Genomic DNA, 15,665 nt, shown 5'->3' with positions numbered 1-15,665 from the left:
GGAAACGTTTGCAGTGTGTTGAGGTGAACCCCCTTTGCATATAACTGTACGAACACCTACTCATTCGCAAAATAAATACAGCCGTGATGGCAGCAACTTTCTACGTGGTTCTCCTCAGCAGGCAACATCAAATCGCGCTTGACTGCGACCGCGGCGTTTTCTGGAACGCGTGCACACATGTGTACACACAGACGCTCAAAAGGATTCACCGTAACTATGCTGCACTGCAAACAGGGGTTCTTGTCAATTTTGAAACGCTTTCAATGACTGTAGTCGCAGAAATGAGCTTTGGGGAGTCGAGACAATGAAACTTGGAAGAGCTCCCGGACGTTACCTTCAATCCGGAGGCAGCCATCTTGAACTAATCGGAAAACCCGAGACGTTTCCATGCAGCATGACGCTCCACTCACGCGCTAGCGGGTGAGCATACTGCGCTTGCGCACTTCAGCGCCCCACTCCGCTCAGCCGTGGAGTAAAACTGGTCAGCTAAAACTCTCTATTATAACGAGGTCGGTGATGGTCTCGGCGAGGCGAGCCTTCACTGCATCAATGCAGTGGCCTCGGAAGGAATCCAGTATGAGCAGCAGCTCTGTTGCCGATTTCTTCGGCAGTGGCTATACAGTTGAGTCCCACTACAACGAAATCGACGGAACGCGCGAGAAATTTCGTTGTCGCGAAATTTCGCCATCGAGAAATTAACCAAAAATGCAAGGCAATAACTCCAGCAAAACATAGTTTTATTTACAGCAGAAATCTGTGAGCATAGCGTGCTTGTGTTTCACTGCCAGCAGCGGCGTCACGCGACTCTCGCACTCTGTTAACAGCGACATCGCAAGGTCGTCATCGTGTGTGCCAAGGAATTTTCTAATAATGTCGAAGGCATCCAGTACCTGCGATGAGGCTGCCGGGGCAGGTAAATCTTGAGCGGAGTTGTCTTCATGATTGGACGGCTCTTCCGGCTCGCGAACACTTTTGATGATGTCTTCATCGCTTCGTTCCTCGTGGACAATCACGTCCGCGTCAGCGTCGAGGAAATCGTCCAACGCTATGTCAGCAGGGACGTTTCCAGCTTCCTGGAGCAATTTCCAAGTAACGTCAATCCCCGGAGTCGATGACAATGGTACACTTTCGGCGGCTGCAGTCGTGCTGGTCACCTTGCTGTCGACAAACCCGCCGTGCTTGAAGCAGTTGCTCTCCATGCCGCAGCCATCATTTCTAAAGCCATGAAAAAATCAACTTTCGTCTCCCTGCCAGTGTCTGTGTTCAGGAGGAGCTGCTGGATCAACCTCTCCCAGTAGGAAGACTTCATGCCCCGGATGATGCCTTGGTCCAGGGGTTGAATGACTGAGGTACAGTTCGGCGGGAAGAACTTCAGCTCCACACTTGACAGCTTGACGTCGTCAATGCGGTGCGCTGAACAATTGTCCAAGAGCAAACAAACCTTTCGATTTTGTCTGCTCATGTCGCGGTCAAGTGCCGCCACCCAGTCAGCAGAAATGGCATGGGTCACATACTTGACAGGTAGGCTCCTGTTCCCCTTGAAGCAGCGCAGTTTTGCACTTTTGCCAATAACTAACGGGGGGCATTTGTCAGACCCATCCACATTTGTGCACAGCAGCACAGTCACTCGTTTCTTGCTATGTTTGCCTCCGTGGCAACGCTGCCCTTTAAAATCAAGCGTCTTCGCTGGCAGCATCTCATAGAAGAGGCCCGCCTCGTCTGCGTTATAAATATCAGACAGAGCGTAACTGCTCATTATGTCAGTCATGTCCGCCGCCCATGCTGATGCGCCGTCAACGTCCGCAGATGCCGATTCACCGCACAAAACCTTGCCGACGACGTTATGCCTTTCTTTAAAGCGATTCAGCCATCCTATGCTTACCATAAAGTCGTTCAGCCCTAGCAAACAAGCATAATTTAGGGCCTTCTGCTGTACAATTTTACCGCTCAGGGGGCATGTTTGTTGCTCGCGTATCGACGAACCAAGCATAGACAGCTTTGTCGAGCTCTTCATACGTTGGTTGCGTCACTTTCTTGTGCTGCGCTGAACTGCCCGATGAATGTGCCTTTCTAACGCTGTCCATATTCTTCAAAATGTCAATAGCGAACTCGGCGCGATGCCAAAATCTGCGGCAATAATTGCCTTCTTCTTCCCACTTTCCGCTTCGGCGATAATTCTATCCTTTTCTTCGCTTTCAGACTTGGCAGCGCAAAAAAAAAAAAAACGAGGACAAAAGCGAACGAGGGGAGACAACACGAGCGCAGACTATCAACTGAACTTTTATTCGCAGAAAGGAAGCTTTATGGGCGTGATAAAACACAAAAACAGAAAAAAGCAAATGCCACAACCGATGTACAAAGAAGTCAATGGCATTTCATTCCTGCGTGATAAGGAACACAACAGCAACAGGAAAACCAAATTCAATCCCATCAGGCCAACTCCCCGTACTGGCTACTTGCCCCCAAGAAACTGCGCAGAAAAGGAACTTCCTTATCCTGCAGGCTGACCGACGGTGATGCGGCACACGCTTCTCTCTCTTTCTTAATCAAGTAAGCTTCTATCAGCTCCCGGCATACCTTATCCCTGTGCCTGAACAAGATACTTGTCCTGTCAAGGTGAGGAAAGCAATCTTTGCAATCCCTGCAGTGCAAAGCGAGGTTGGAGGACACAACACCTTTTAGTGATCTGTGGTGTTCCGCTAGACGCTCATTGATACATCGACCTTCTTTGTTGGCGGCGATATGGCAGAGGCGATCGACGAGATCAGACTGCAGCGAGAGATCGACGATCAACACACACCGACACATGAGAAAATGGCGGCAAGGGCTGCGGAAAAGGCGGGGAGGAGAGGCTGGCGACTGGATTTGGATTCGTCTTTGGCCCCCGTATGGCCGGCGGCCTTCGCACGGCGCCAACAAGTCCCCTCGCTGCTTCCCTATGACGAATAAACGACTCCCACCAAATTTTTTAATAAAGAATACATGAAAATGTAATAAACACACATTCCGTGCATTATTTAGCTGCTCCAAGCCACTGCTTTAGCAGGGAATAATCCCGTACAGCACCCAACTTTTGAAGAAAGGCGGGCCACTGACCGGTGAAGGCTCGCGAAAAATTCGTAGAAGCGAATGCGTGCTCACAAAGTAATTCGTATTCGAGGGAATTTTAATACACTAACTCCTATGGGGATTTCGCAGGGAATGAAAAATACTTAGTAGTGGCGAAAATTTCATTGAAGCGGCATTTGTTGTGCCAGGATTCAACTGTAATCTTTAGCTTTTCTTTCGCTGTGAAACACTGTCACCAAGTCGCACTCATGACGCCAAAACAAAGCAGCCAAACAGTGTAAACTGGGGTGTAGTACACGGAAGAGCGCCTGACACAATGTTCATCAGCGCTGCCTGAAGAAAACGTGGCCTGTGGTGTGGGAAGAATAAACAGACTATGAATGTGGATTTGGCTATGCCTTTTGTTGGCCCCTCATCAGCTTCACAAGCATCGATGGGGATGGCATACTACACGGGGGAGGGGCCGCCGCGCATTGCCATGAAGCCGGCCCCCATCCTCCCACCTCCCAAAGAAAAATAATTCGCAGATAAGCTGCACCCCCACTTTTTAAATACGTTTTTTTTTTTTTTTCAAATTTTGGTGCGGGTTATATGCGAGTAAGTACGGTATTTTAGGGTCAATGTTGCATCTAGCTTTTTGTCTTCGGGAGACCAATCTTGGTCTACAACATGTGAATATCTTAAAACATTATAAAACTGTTCGACGCGATCACGAGTAGGCAAATAGACACTCAAGAGGCGTTGCAGTTGTCATTCAAAGCGGTGTCCCGCTCGAGAAATCGAACTTCACTTGTATCTTCCCCGACACATCGCTTTAACAATCCAAGATTTAGAAGGCCTGATCAATGAACTGCTGGAGACATATCTGGTAGTTGGCGATTTTAATGTTCACTCCCTGTTTTGGGGAAGCGAATGCTGGTAGTCTAAGGGCCAAACAGTCTGAAGATTTTATCCTCTCAAATAAGTCCATTTTTTAGATACGGGAAAAGCCACATATTGCTGCCTAAGCTCAGCAAAAATGAGCTTCCTCAATTTATCTTTTGCATCACCATCTCTTTTTAACGATTTTAAATAGGATGTTTTAAATGACTCTCTGTGAAGTGATCACCTACCTACTGTCATCAGGCTCTCGTTGTCTTCTCCTGTCATCCCCACTAGACCACGGTGCGGGAAAATTCACCTCGCTGACTGGTCACTTTTTACAGCAAGTGTCACTGAGAAAAAGAATTTAGTCAAGACTTCATGGTGGGTGAACAGTGGAACAAAGGCGGGACAAAGGCAAGACAAGCGCTGTTACTAGCAGCTGAGTTTATTGAAGAACAAAAAGTGGTAATATATACTGAACGTGAACAATACTATATAAAAATGGTAATATATACTGAACGTGAACAATACTATATAAAAAAACAAAAAACGACAAAAGGGGGGTAAAAAACCAGCGCTTTTCTTGCCTTTGTTGCGCTGTTCACCCACCATGAATGCTTACCAACTCGCCCAAATTTCAGCTTTACTCAATTGTTCACCTGCTACATAACAGTTGTTAGAGCGAGCTTGTTTGGCTCTTTTATTGTAGGTCCACGAGAAGGATGTCATTGGCATCTGTCATCACCCGCACCAAAACCTCATCGCAACGTACAGTGAAGACGGCCTCCTCAAGCTCTGGAAGCCATAGGTATAGGACATTGTAAATAAAAAAAAAGAACCAGTTTTGTGTGTGATGTTGTGGTCGTTAGCATGAATTTAAGGTAGCAGTCACCTGTTTCATTTTTTTTCCTTTATTTTTTTATCAGACAGTGCCTAAGAGGAAGCCAAGGCTAAAGGCTAAGAGCCTGACGAGGCCTTGGCCCATTTTTTTCATGAGTGTTTCATAAAACAGCACAATAAATGGTTCATGTGGAACAGGGCCAAGCACATCACATGACGAATGAAGCTGCCTTTGCCAATACATGACTCATAAATCAAAACTTCCACTTTATTAGAACTTCGATAGTATAACCAAACAACACACGTGGGAGCAAATAATAATGTTTAGTTGCGGATTGGACCTCGAGGGAGAAAATGTCGAGGGTGTAGGAATAGGCTGCTAGTGTGAGTAATGGGTAGAAAGAGGACTTGGCGACTGCAGCCGTGAGTGGCCACGTAAGAGGCATCTGTGTACGCCACTCCACGAGTATTGAAGGGAGGACTATGATGAGGGGCAGCAGCATGTCAGCAGCCAGCGTGCAGGACTGGTGACATACTGGAGGGAGAGGAATGTGAAGAAGGGCTGTCTGGATGGAGGAAATAGTAGCTGGTTGAGAAGCCAGCACCCATGAGCTGTACTGCAGAGGCCAGCCACTTGTCGATCGTGGTGAAGAGAAAGCGGAGTGCGAAGAAGATGGAAGAGGCCAGTGGCATAAAGTTTATCGGTGGAGGTGGTTATGGGGAGGCAGAGAGCAGCCTTATAAAGGCCATGGAGAGTGGTGGCGAGAGAGCTCATCTTGGTCTGGACAGAGGAGGCATACGGTACGAAGTAAAGAAATGTGTTGAGAGCCAGCACATGAGCCAGTTGGCGTACGTGCTTCCTTCCCGCAGGCCGGAAGACCGACTCGCGACACGGCGAAATACGTGAGCGACAGTGTGGTGGATAGAAACAGCCATATGGAGAGCCTGGACATTCTTAGCGGCATGCAAAGGCATGCCAAGTAGCCATTCGTGCCATTCAATCAAAAACGCTCCCACTGTCCACGGAACTCGAGGCTGCACTTGCAGCGCTGCGGCCTTGCCCCGTCTTCCTCTGATGGATCCCAGGGCACTCGGGGATTGACGGAAATGAGCTGATGAAACTTGTCCGGGCACTGTTGATCCCCTGGCCAAGGCCCTCGGAAGGCAGGTCGAGACTGTCTTTTCACACTAACATCAAAGAGTATTGCAGTGATCTCCATCTTGATCGTAAACTCTACTCCGATCCTCACCCTAGTCCTTCTGTGCGGGAGGCTTACATCTTTTGACAGATACACATGCACTGCTTTATCTGTACAAATTCCGTCGCGATCCTTCATGTCCCAACTGCCCTGCCCCTTATGCAAACTGTCCCAATGTTTATTCCTTTCCCACTCCCTCCCATACTGTTCGGACCTGGCTGGACTGGCTTGGAGCTGAACGTGAAGGCCACCTGCTCATGCAGCAGGCCATCGACGTCTTAGGTGCCCAAGTGGTGTGCCCGAATAAAGTGTTGTACTCCTACTACTATTAGACCTTTCACTTGGTCCTCTTCTAATTATTAGTCAAAATCAAGAGGAAGAAATGGGCTTGGGCAGGGCATGTAATGCGAAGGCAAGATACCCGATGGTCCTTAAGTGTAACGGAGTGGATTCTAAGAGAAGCCAAGCATAGCAGGGTGTGGCAGAAAGTTATATGGGCGGATGAGATCAGTAAGTTCGCGGGGATACGGTGGCTACAGCTGGCAAAGGACGGTTAATTTGAGAGACATGGGAGAGTCCTTTCCCCTACAGTGGGCGCAGTCGGGCTGATGATGATAATGTAATGTGCAGAAATTATTGAAATATTGCATGGTGATAACGTGTGATGCTAATGAGCAACTTGTAGGTGGACAGTTTGCAACGCATCCACATAAATTATGTCACACCCAAGAAAGCTAAGCATGTTGCACGCTCCAATAGAATTGCACTGAGTGAACTTTGCTTCAGTAAATGAAGTACTATCAGCAACGAAACTCGAACAAGAAAACTGAGGTGGCAGCACAAAAACGCTAACATATTAGCTCCTGGATTTGAAATACAAGCGAGGCTGAATAACACTTCTGAAGTATAGACTTCGTGCCTTCGAAATTAAAATAGTGGAAGTCGGCTCCCCCTGGCTAAGAGTGGCGTATCTTGCAGTCCATGGTTTGTCTTGTTCGTGTTTCATTGCTTGCTGATAGTACATGTCGTTTAGGCATGCAAAGTACGTATTGGCTGCTTCATGTCTGCCAAAAGTAGCCCTGGCAATGGTATTTGTTTCTTAGGCACATGGCAGAACATTTGTGGCTCCCCTTGGTGGAGGCTTGATGCCACTGAAGCCAGACAGTTCTCCCCTTCTTGGCCCTCTTAACGCCATCTCATTAGGATTGCAATGCAGAACTATCTCTTGAGATGGTACATGGTTCAGGAGTATTAGGTGCCATAGCATATTCACATAACCTGCCACAATGGCTCTTTTGGAGAATGTGTTCATCAAAAAAAAAAAAAACTTGATACCACAAAATATCTATATTTTGTACCTAAATTCTGGAATATGTCCTGTACATGCTGCTCGTAGCAAGTAAAAAATTATTAATTTCTTGCAGGCCAAGCCGTAGAGATGGGCACAGAAAGCACCATTTTCATCTTCATTAGACTGTCAATCAACGTCATCCGTGGAGCTTGTTTCTTCACTGCGAGTGTGGAAGTAGAGAAAAAAAAAAAGCAGTCATGTTTTGGAGACACCATTCTTGTGCACTCAATATTCAAGCTACTATGTGGCCACTACAGGTTTGGTGGAATTAGCTGGCACATATTTGGAACTATTGTATTTACAGTCGTGCCTCGTTAATGACACATTGGTTACCGAGCAAAAGTGTCCATAAAGCTAGTCGTCCTTGATAACGAATCATGAAGAAAAACGAAAATAAATATTCCGAAAAAGCATTTTATGATTACAGACTACTACTGTGTACAGTGGCGGGCAGTGAAATGGTAATCAGGCAATCTTAGCAGCTTGAGGTTGCTTTATTCTGGTTGCCATTACCTTGAAAATCATGCGGTGTAGATTGAAGCACGCTTGGAGCGCTTAGTGGTCCATGAGGCACATGATAGTGCCTCTTGTTGTGATGAAGTATCTCCTACTACGACTATTCACATCTCAAAACTCTGTACTCACTCGGCTGACAGCTGCTGAACGTGGTTTTCAATGGAGCAGAGAGAGTTTATTTTTCTGAGCCATAAATGCAATGCGGCAAATGGAAAGGAGCGTCGACTGGTCACTTTGCCACTGTAAGGCATGAAACCACGCACAAACAAAAATCCCATTACTATGGCACTTGTACATTTGCACTGCCTTTCGCTGGTGTTTTGCACTCAAATTGTAAGGGGTGGATCATCTGGTAGAGGCACTCGGGATCTTGTTCTTATTGCTGTCCATATTAAAGGGAAAAATACTTGGGTTCCAATGGGCTTTGTGCAATTTCCACCCTGCCTATTGTCCGGACAGCAAGTTTCCATATTAACGAGGTATAAATACATTGAAAAGTTTTGTTCCCAGAAAACCTGTCCATAATTCGAGTCATCCGTATTAATGGTAGTCATATTAATGAGGCACGGCTGTACTTGCATAATGAATGCACTTTTTTTCTAAGATTATTTACGAAAGTCAAGAGGCCGTGTTCATCACGTGGTGTAGGGCATAAGCAAATATATTTTGACAACCACAATAGTGGCAATAGAGTTTGCTCTTGGGCCAATTGGCACATCTTGAAATTCTAAAAAAAGGGCAGTACCAGCGGATGCAACGACGCAAGAAGGAGACATTAGACACGGACGGGTGCTGGACTTGTAACTGTGCTTTAGTGAAGCATATTATTGTTGCTCAAGTGCTCACATGACGCGTGCAGCGGAAACCCGGAGCAAAAACATCCATCAAACGTGGGACAAGTAAACAAGGACAAGGAAACTCTACTGCAACTATTGTGGTTGTCAAAATATATTTGCTAATGCACCACATGATGTGAGGAACACAGCTGTGGACATATTGTTCACAAGTCCGCTGTGAACATACTGTGAGGCGGAGGAAAGGTGTACAGCTACTATAAGCCATGCTTGTTTCTGGCAAGAAATTGCATAAACAGATTTTGTATATAATTGTGCTGCCTGTTGAGCAGATGTAGCGCATTTTGTTGCCTGTGAGCATATTTTACGTAACACAGCACAATCATCGATGACCTCTGAAACATCATAATTTCAGGAACAACCATTCTACAAAGGGAAGCCAAACAATTTAGCTTTTAAGGCAATACAGGAGCAACTGGTTCTTTAATATTACTGAGTTCAAATGCTAGCCCGGATTTCAAAATTTGTATAATTTAGACTTTTCCCACATTGCCCTGACCTTTGCCTTTCAGTGCCTGGATATGGCTGTCTGCATGTTTATCTAGACACCTTGTAAAGCTATTTCTCTGGTACCGCCAGTTTGCTCATACTGAAATTTTACATTAAAACCACACACCGAGGTCTGTTCCTTACAGGAAATCTGCTTGCACCAGCAAATGCTTGGTATCTGCAGGACAAACGTGCGGCATCCACTGCCTCGAAGGTAAGCCTTTAGAACAAGGAGTTCTGCACCCGGCCAGCCAAGTTGCCTGGTGTGATCACCTGCTCAGAAGTGCGACATCCGCTACTAGCAGTGATGCGTTTGGACATCCCTATTTCTGGCAGATTGCAAAATCACCTCCGTCCTCCTCTGAACTTGCCCTCACAAGGGCTACATGATGGCTTTTTTCAAACACATGAACCATGAAAGTTTGGTTGATAAAAAATGTTCAGAATGGTATCAATATACTATCTCCATGAGAAGCACAAACAAAACAGCAAGGTAATTAAAAGTAACGGTCTAAATGATGTAAAAATAAATGTGTAGGCTATGGTACATTGTTTTTTCTGGGTAACAATCACCTTCAGATTAGAGAAATGCTAAATACAGAGTGCCATAAAGATACCCTTGACTGTCGAGTAACTAAACGGAAGGGAATCGATGAAAAGTCGTCCGTCACAAGCACACTCCCTTCTTTAGTACACGAGTCACTTTGCTAATCCTTGACAAAACACAGCAGTACAATCATGATACCACCGAGCATCCTCCTCTCGCTAGCTAGAATAGGGTGCACTGACACACATCCAACACAATATCCTTTCCGCGTCGCATATGCCTAGCCAACCCACCTGCTTTTCTAAAGAAATTGCCCCGTTGAGAAGAACCTCCTTCGTGTGAGAGTTTTTGGGATCTTGAGCTCGTCTTAAGTACCTGGGGACATATTCAAGTCCGTGGTTTCCTTTGGAAGAGTAGTCGGCTATGTGGGGTCTCTGTAGCAGCTCTTCCCTGTAGTTCTTGAGGAAATATATCCACGCCTTCAGCCTCTTCTTGCACTTCTCGTCCGGCTGGTCTGCTGACATTTCGACGTCTTCTTCGGTCCGTACGTAGTACTTGGGATGACATTCGAAATCATCAAGCGTCGCCAGCATTTTGTCGTCCACGCTGTAGAGCTCCCCGGTCACGTTCTAAGAACAGAGAAACAACTAAACTTTAAGGACTGATCAATCTCCTCGTCGGGTGCTCTACCCGTACCGCACAATGACAAAACGTGCCAGAGGAATCGATCCTGCGCGCTGCTACACAGGGCTACATTCAGTGCGGCAAGATCACCGAGATACGAGAGCTGCGAGCAGGGCTTCACTGAAGAAAAAGCATGTCGCTCAGCAAGCTCGATGGAGCAACAACTTACGTGTCCTTTTCCCTCGCAGTACAGGAGGTAGGGTATGTTGTACGTCGATGCTATGACAAGCGGCCACTTTTTAACTGTCGTTGCGGTTCCAATGAGAGTAGCATTTCCGTTCTTAGAGTCTTTCATTACAGCACTGTTGGGCTCGCCGGTCTTTAGCGTCCCATACACGAAAACGTAGTGTTTAGCATGGCTTGCCATGACTGCCAGAAAGCGCGTGCTACCGCAGCAGGCACATGAGAGTGTGTTAAATGGTACGATGGGCATTTGCTCGATTTGCTTTACCAAAATCACGTGTCACACAGCTGACTGCATGGGCTGAGGGTATATGGATGGATGGATGGATGGATGGATGGATGGATGGATGGGTGGATGGATGGGAGGAAGATAGGAACATCCCTTTGAAATCGGGTGGTGGCAGTGCTACCTTGCTAGGCTTTTTTCTTTATTTTTGTTTAACTGTGCTGTAAATTGGTGTTAAAATTCGCCATTTCTTTAAATACATTTTCAGTCCTAAACTTCTAGTCTGTCACCTCTGCGTTTGTGCCACCAATATTCCAATCGCCCTTTGCTAACTTCCACCGCAGATTTATTTACGCGACCAATGGTATATATCTAAACACTCTCTAAACCCTTAAGGCCTCACGGAGAGCGACTGTGCCTGCATCGACATCCACATGAATACAAGCACATTCGAGCATGAGTTATTCAAGTGTTTCAAGATTTGCCACACACAGCCACATGTGTCATCTTCTTCGTTAAATTTCTTTTTGTAGCTGCGCGTTCTAAGATATGCGATGTCAGTGCACGTTAAGTTCCCCAGGTGGCCTTAATTATTCCGGAGCCCACCACTACGGCACCTCTTTCTTCATTTCCTCTTTTACTCCCTTCTTTATCCCTTCCCTTACGGCGCGGTTCAGGTGTCCGCCGATATATGTGAGACAGATACTGCGCCATTTCCTTCCCCCAGCAACCAATTTTCATTTTTTTCTTCCTAAGACACCCTTATCTAGCTTCAAAGAGTAGGGCACTACCTCTTGAGTTATCATAGAACGGTTCCTTCCTGATCTGCCTTTTCCAGTATCGGCTATGATTCTTTTCCATTGAATTAACCTAGTTTTTACCTTCCGCGTTTTTTTTACTTCTTTCTTTCGCCGTCCTTGTGTCCTGCACACTTACTGGTTAGTTTCTTAGTTCTTTAATTTCCGCCATTATATATATGAGTCAATGCTCTTTCTGTATAAATATCTAAATACCTTAGCTGCCCACCTGTTTCGCCCAATTTCCCCAGGCGTTGTTCGTATAATATTTTACTCTGAACTTCCCGTACTTAATCGAACGATGTCCTGCCCATATTCGCCGGTACCGTCTCGTTTGTGGTTTTGCCGTGGGCACCTAGTGCTGATCATCGAACAGCTAGCTTTGATTTCTAATCACGACTGAATTTCTGCCCAAGCACAGAACCGCATTCCCGAAAGTACAGTGGACTAGAAATACTAGTTCACCGTACCGGAAGTAAGCCCCGGCGCCATTTTCCCTTTCCAAATACTTGTCAGTACTTCATATTTGTACGTTATACCCCCATAATGCCCTATGTTTTATTATCCCGGTGTCTCTTCGCCCTTTTGTCCTAACAGACTGTTCGTGCTTCTCCGCGTATATCTGTCCTTCTTTTACCCATACCCCGATATATACAAATATATTTGTATTTGGCCACTCTGGGTATATCATGCCGGCCCTGTATTGTAAGCACCGTACCTGGGGGCCGTTGCTCAACGACCTTTACACCTAATCTGTATGACAGATTATAACCTAGGTTGCTTTCTCGTAGTCTTCTTTCCATATTTATTATATAAAGCGTGAACAGCAGTGGTGATAGAGGACAACCTTAACGGATAAACAATTGTGTTCAAAGCCCACCGGCACGGGCCTCAAACACTAATGCGGTGCTCAGGCCGCTGTCGAAGATCTTTTCAGGTCCGACGGTTTTCTTGTACTCGCGGTATACAGCAAGTGTCGGCTTTTCGGCGAGCGTCTACAGCCATTGCTTGCTCTCTTTCTTCTGGACCCATCTCTTAGCTTCCTGTTTCCACGTCATAATAATAATAATAGTTGGTTTTTTGGGGAAAGGAAATGGCGCAGTATCTGTCTCATATATCGTTGGACACCTGAATCGCGCCGTAAGGGAAGGGATTAATGAGGGAGTGAAAGAAGAAAGGAAGTAATAGGCGCCGTAGTGGAGGGCTCCGAAATAATTTCGACCACCTGGGGATCTTTAACGTGCACTGACATCGCACAGCACACGGGCGCCTTAGCGTTTTTCCTCCATAAAAACGCAGCCGCCGCGGTCGGGTTCGAACCCGGGGAACTCCGGATCAGTAGTCGAGCGCCCTAACCACTGAGCCACCGCGGCGGGGCGCAGACAGAGTGCCTTCTTTAGATTTTTCCAAACGGAACACCCAGAAGGCTGCAAACAGCAGAATCCCCACAGAAGCGATGAGGTTTTCACTACAGGGTGATGGCCAATGAACAGGAAAACTGCGCCTTGATATTTGATTTGGTTTCGCTCGAGCTGCAAGAGTTGGCACCACAAACTTGACAGGGTTAGAGTCACTGGATAATTATCCAGTGACTCTAGACAGGGTTAGAGTGCTTCGATGCGTGCCCGCTAAACGGAGAGCGGGCGCGCATCGAGGCACCCTAGACAGGGTTAGTGTTCCCGCATATACAATCTCCAGACAGGGATGGTCTAAATGGTAAGAGCGCGGAATTCAAAGGTGCAAATTCCCCGTGTGTACGAAAATATCAATAGACATAAGTCGCGTTCACGTACACAGCGCCTGAAGGAGTTACAGAGGAAAAAAAAAATATCTGAAATAAATACTGTCGCCCTTTTGTCGTCCAACGTTAACAGGGTTGCATGCACATGCCAAATCGCTAAAAACAGCCGCGCTGGGGCAATAACGTCCAGCACACGTGTTTAGCCGCAGGCAGAAAGAAAAGCCACCTATCCTGCATCTTCACAGGAGCATGCACACAAATAACCCGCCACTCGAAATTGCGAGATCATTACCGCGGCAGCAAAAAAGGGCCACACGTGGGTTTTGCGGCACGGGGCGGATTTAAGTTGCTTGACAGCGGAACGAATCACTGCCCCGTCAACGCAACGGTTTGGTCAAAGAACCTTTTCCTAATCATTTTACCCCAGAAAAGCCGAGCACCAGGCCAAGGAAAAGCTTGTACCCATTGGAAAAATGGCAGGTATTTGGCGGGATCGAACCCACGCATATATACGAGGCGGATGCCCAAATCACTGTACATACATACCGCACGTGTTCCTTGTTCATTCGTGTCACCATTGCGCAAGCACGTACTTTTGTCCGCAGAAAAAGGCGCATTGCAGTGAAGTATGCAAATAAGACGACGACGCTCATCCTTTATTTAAAGGGGTCCTGCGACGTAGTAAAGCATGAGGCCTTTACTCTTTGTATGCAGAGTAAGGGGCATTGTGACACCCGAAGAGATCGCCGAAATCGTAACATATCATATTCTAATCTTCTCCAGAGATGCTCATTTCGAGCCGATGGTGTCCCAACGTAGCGGCCATTTTCGGCAGCGGAAATGAGGTGGCATCCAGATTCGGCGCTGCCTTTCTGATTGATTTGGGCGTCCAGTTGAATCTTGTTCCTTTATACTCGCGAAATGGATCCAAACTATCATGTCTTCGAGTGCTGCAAGCTTCTAGCACGCCACAAAAAAAAAAAAAACAAAAGAAAAACCTCACAGAACGGTTACGACTATGCAACGCGAGATTCAGCGATAGCTGTGTAGGCATTTAGTTTTCGGGATATTTTGAGGTAGAAAAGATACAGTGACCTCATACCGCACTGATGTAGTGGGCAAGTGGTGCACCCCTGCACTGGCAGGCGGCTGTTCCACTTAGTATGTTGCTTAGTATGTTTTTTTTTGCGCTTTTATACCAGGTTTCTTGTTATTCACTTCCATCGAATTTAGCCGTGTTTTTGTTGGCTTTGTAGTTTTGTTTTATGCGTCTTGTTTTACACTGAGTCTTTGCGTGTTCTGTTGACGTTTCAGGTTTTATTCTCATGGTTTTTAGCCCTTTTAGTCCTCCTTTGTCATTTCCCTGATTTTGTGACGTGGCCTTCCGTCATTATTTTTCTTCGGTGATATGTGCGTGATTAGTTTAGGTTTTAACTTGTGTCGTCCCGTCTTTTACCTCTTGTTTTTTTCCCCAGTTAGTCATCTGAGACAGGGATGTTCCATGTCCTGCGGTAGAGCTTTGTGCACTCGTCATGTTGTTTGCCTCGTGCGATATCATGATTTGCCACTTCGCACATCGCGTCCATGTGCGTCACTGTTTGATTATTGTTAACAGTTTGGGCGTGTTGCTTTGTATAAATTCGGCATATTGGCAGCCAAACAATAAAGTTGTAAGTTGGCGCTTGTGTGTGTTTGTACTCTATTGCTGTCCTGTCACTTGATCTGCGCCATTATTCCGTTAAGCATGTCTGACCAACTTGCCCAATCCTTTACGCTTCTTAAACAGAGCCACCCGTAGGGATAATTACGCGACCGAGGTTGACCGTGATATAAGGTGAGTGAGTTAATGACCCGTGGGTGCGTTAATCACATCCATCCGGTGGATGTCATTAGACAGTTTTAGCGGTGCGTACGCAAGTGCTTGCGTACGCAAAGCGCTACGGCTCTGCGTGCGTTACGCTGTCCGCTCCTAAGTATAGTTTTTTAGTTGGTCGTGCCGTAGCGTCCTTTGAAGCGAACGCGTAAACAGTAGCGCCATCTAGTGACAAGATGTCAAAGCACACCAACGCTCGGTTGAAGAAAATTTCATCCGTGATTATGATAACTAGGGTGAGTGCATTGCGAACCTTTTTTTTTGTTCTAAGAAGAAAAAAAAAATATGCAAACCGAAGAAAATGTAAGAACTGACTACAAGCTAGAAAACTGCTTCGCCAGGTGTCGTTGCTAAAGGAAAACATACCGCACTTAGTCAGGCCTAGGAGCTTGAAGACCGCCATATTATCTGAAAAACAAGGGCTAGTTATCG

The 15,665-nt window shown here is 46.4% G+C and overlaps 2 protein-coding genes across 8 annotated transcripts in view; one reads left to right on the top strand and one right to left on the bottom strand.

The window, feature by feature from the left end:
- Positions 1-4,776, top strand: part of Smu1 (Smu1 spliceosomal factor) — a 47,098-nt gene extending 42,322 nt beyond the window's left edge. The window contains exon 10 of the mRNA XM_077668290.1: positions 4,643-4,776. Coding sequence (XP_077524416.1) covers positions 4,643-4,741 — 99 coding nt within the window. The 3' untranslated portion in view covers positions 4,742-4,776. The remainder of the gene's footprint in view (positions 1-4,642) is intronic.
- Positions 4,777-7,300: 2,524 nt separating this feature from the next.
- Positions 7,301-10,905, bottom strand: LOC144136202 (gamma-glutamylaminecyclotransferase-like). Of its 7 annotated transcripts, none has more exons than XR_013315574.1 (4): positions 10,583-10,904; positions 10,023-10,358; positions 9,327-9,455; positions 7,301-7,483 (listed from the first exon to the last, which is right to left on the bottom strand). XR_013315574.1 is itself a non-coding variant. In XM_077668291.1 (4 exons), exons 1-3 carry the CDS (start codon positions 10,844-10,846, stop codon positions 7,996-7,998), a joined length of 684 nt encoding a protein of 227 aa, XP_077524417.1. In that variant the 5' UTR covers positions 10,847-10,905; the 3' UTR covers positions 7,301-7,483; positions 7,969-7,995. The 7 variants fall into 7 exon arrangements, 6 of the variants coding, with proteins under 6 accessions (XP_077524417.1, XP_077524418.1, XP_077524420.1 ...); XM_077668291.1 differs by lacking the exon at positions 9,327-9,455 and adding an exon at positions 7,969-8,079 and having other exon boundaries at positions 10,583-10,905; XM_077668292.1 differs by lacking the exon at positions 9,327-9,455 and adding an exon at positions 7,969-8,079 and having other exon boundaries at positions 10,105-10,358; positions 10,583-10,905.
- Between the last annotated feature and the right edge of the window lie 4,760 nt (positions 10,906-15,665).

The sequence above is a fragment of the Amblyomma americanum genome, chromosome 6 (assembly GCF_052857255.1).
Source record: "Amblyomma americanum isolate KBUSLIRL-KWMA chromosome 6, ASM5285725v1, whole genome shotgun sequence".
In the NCBI taxonomy this organism is placed as follows: domain Eukaryota; kingdom Metazoa; phylum Arthropoda; class Arachnida; order Ixodida; family Ixodidae; genus Amblyomma; species Amblyomma americanum.
Note: the sequence above shows the minus strand (reverse complement) of the source record. Positions and strands in the feature narration are given on the sequence as shown.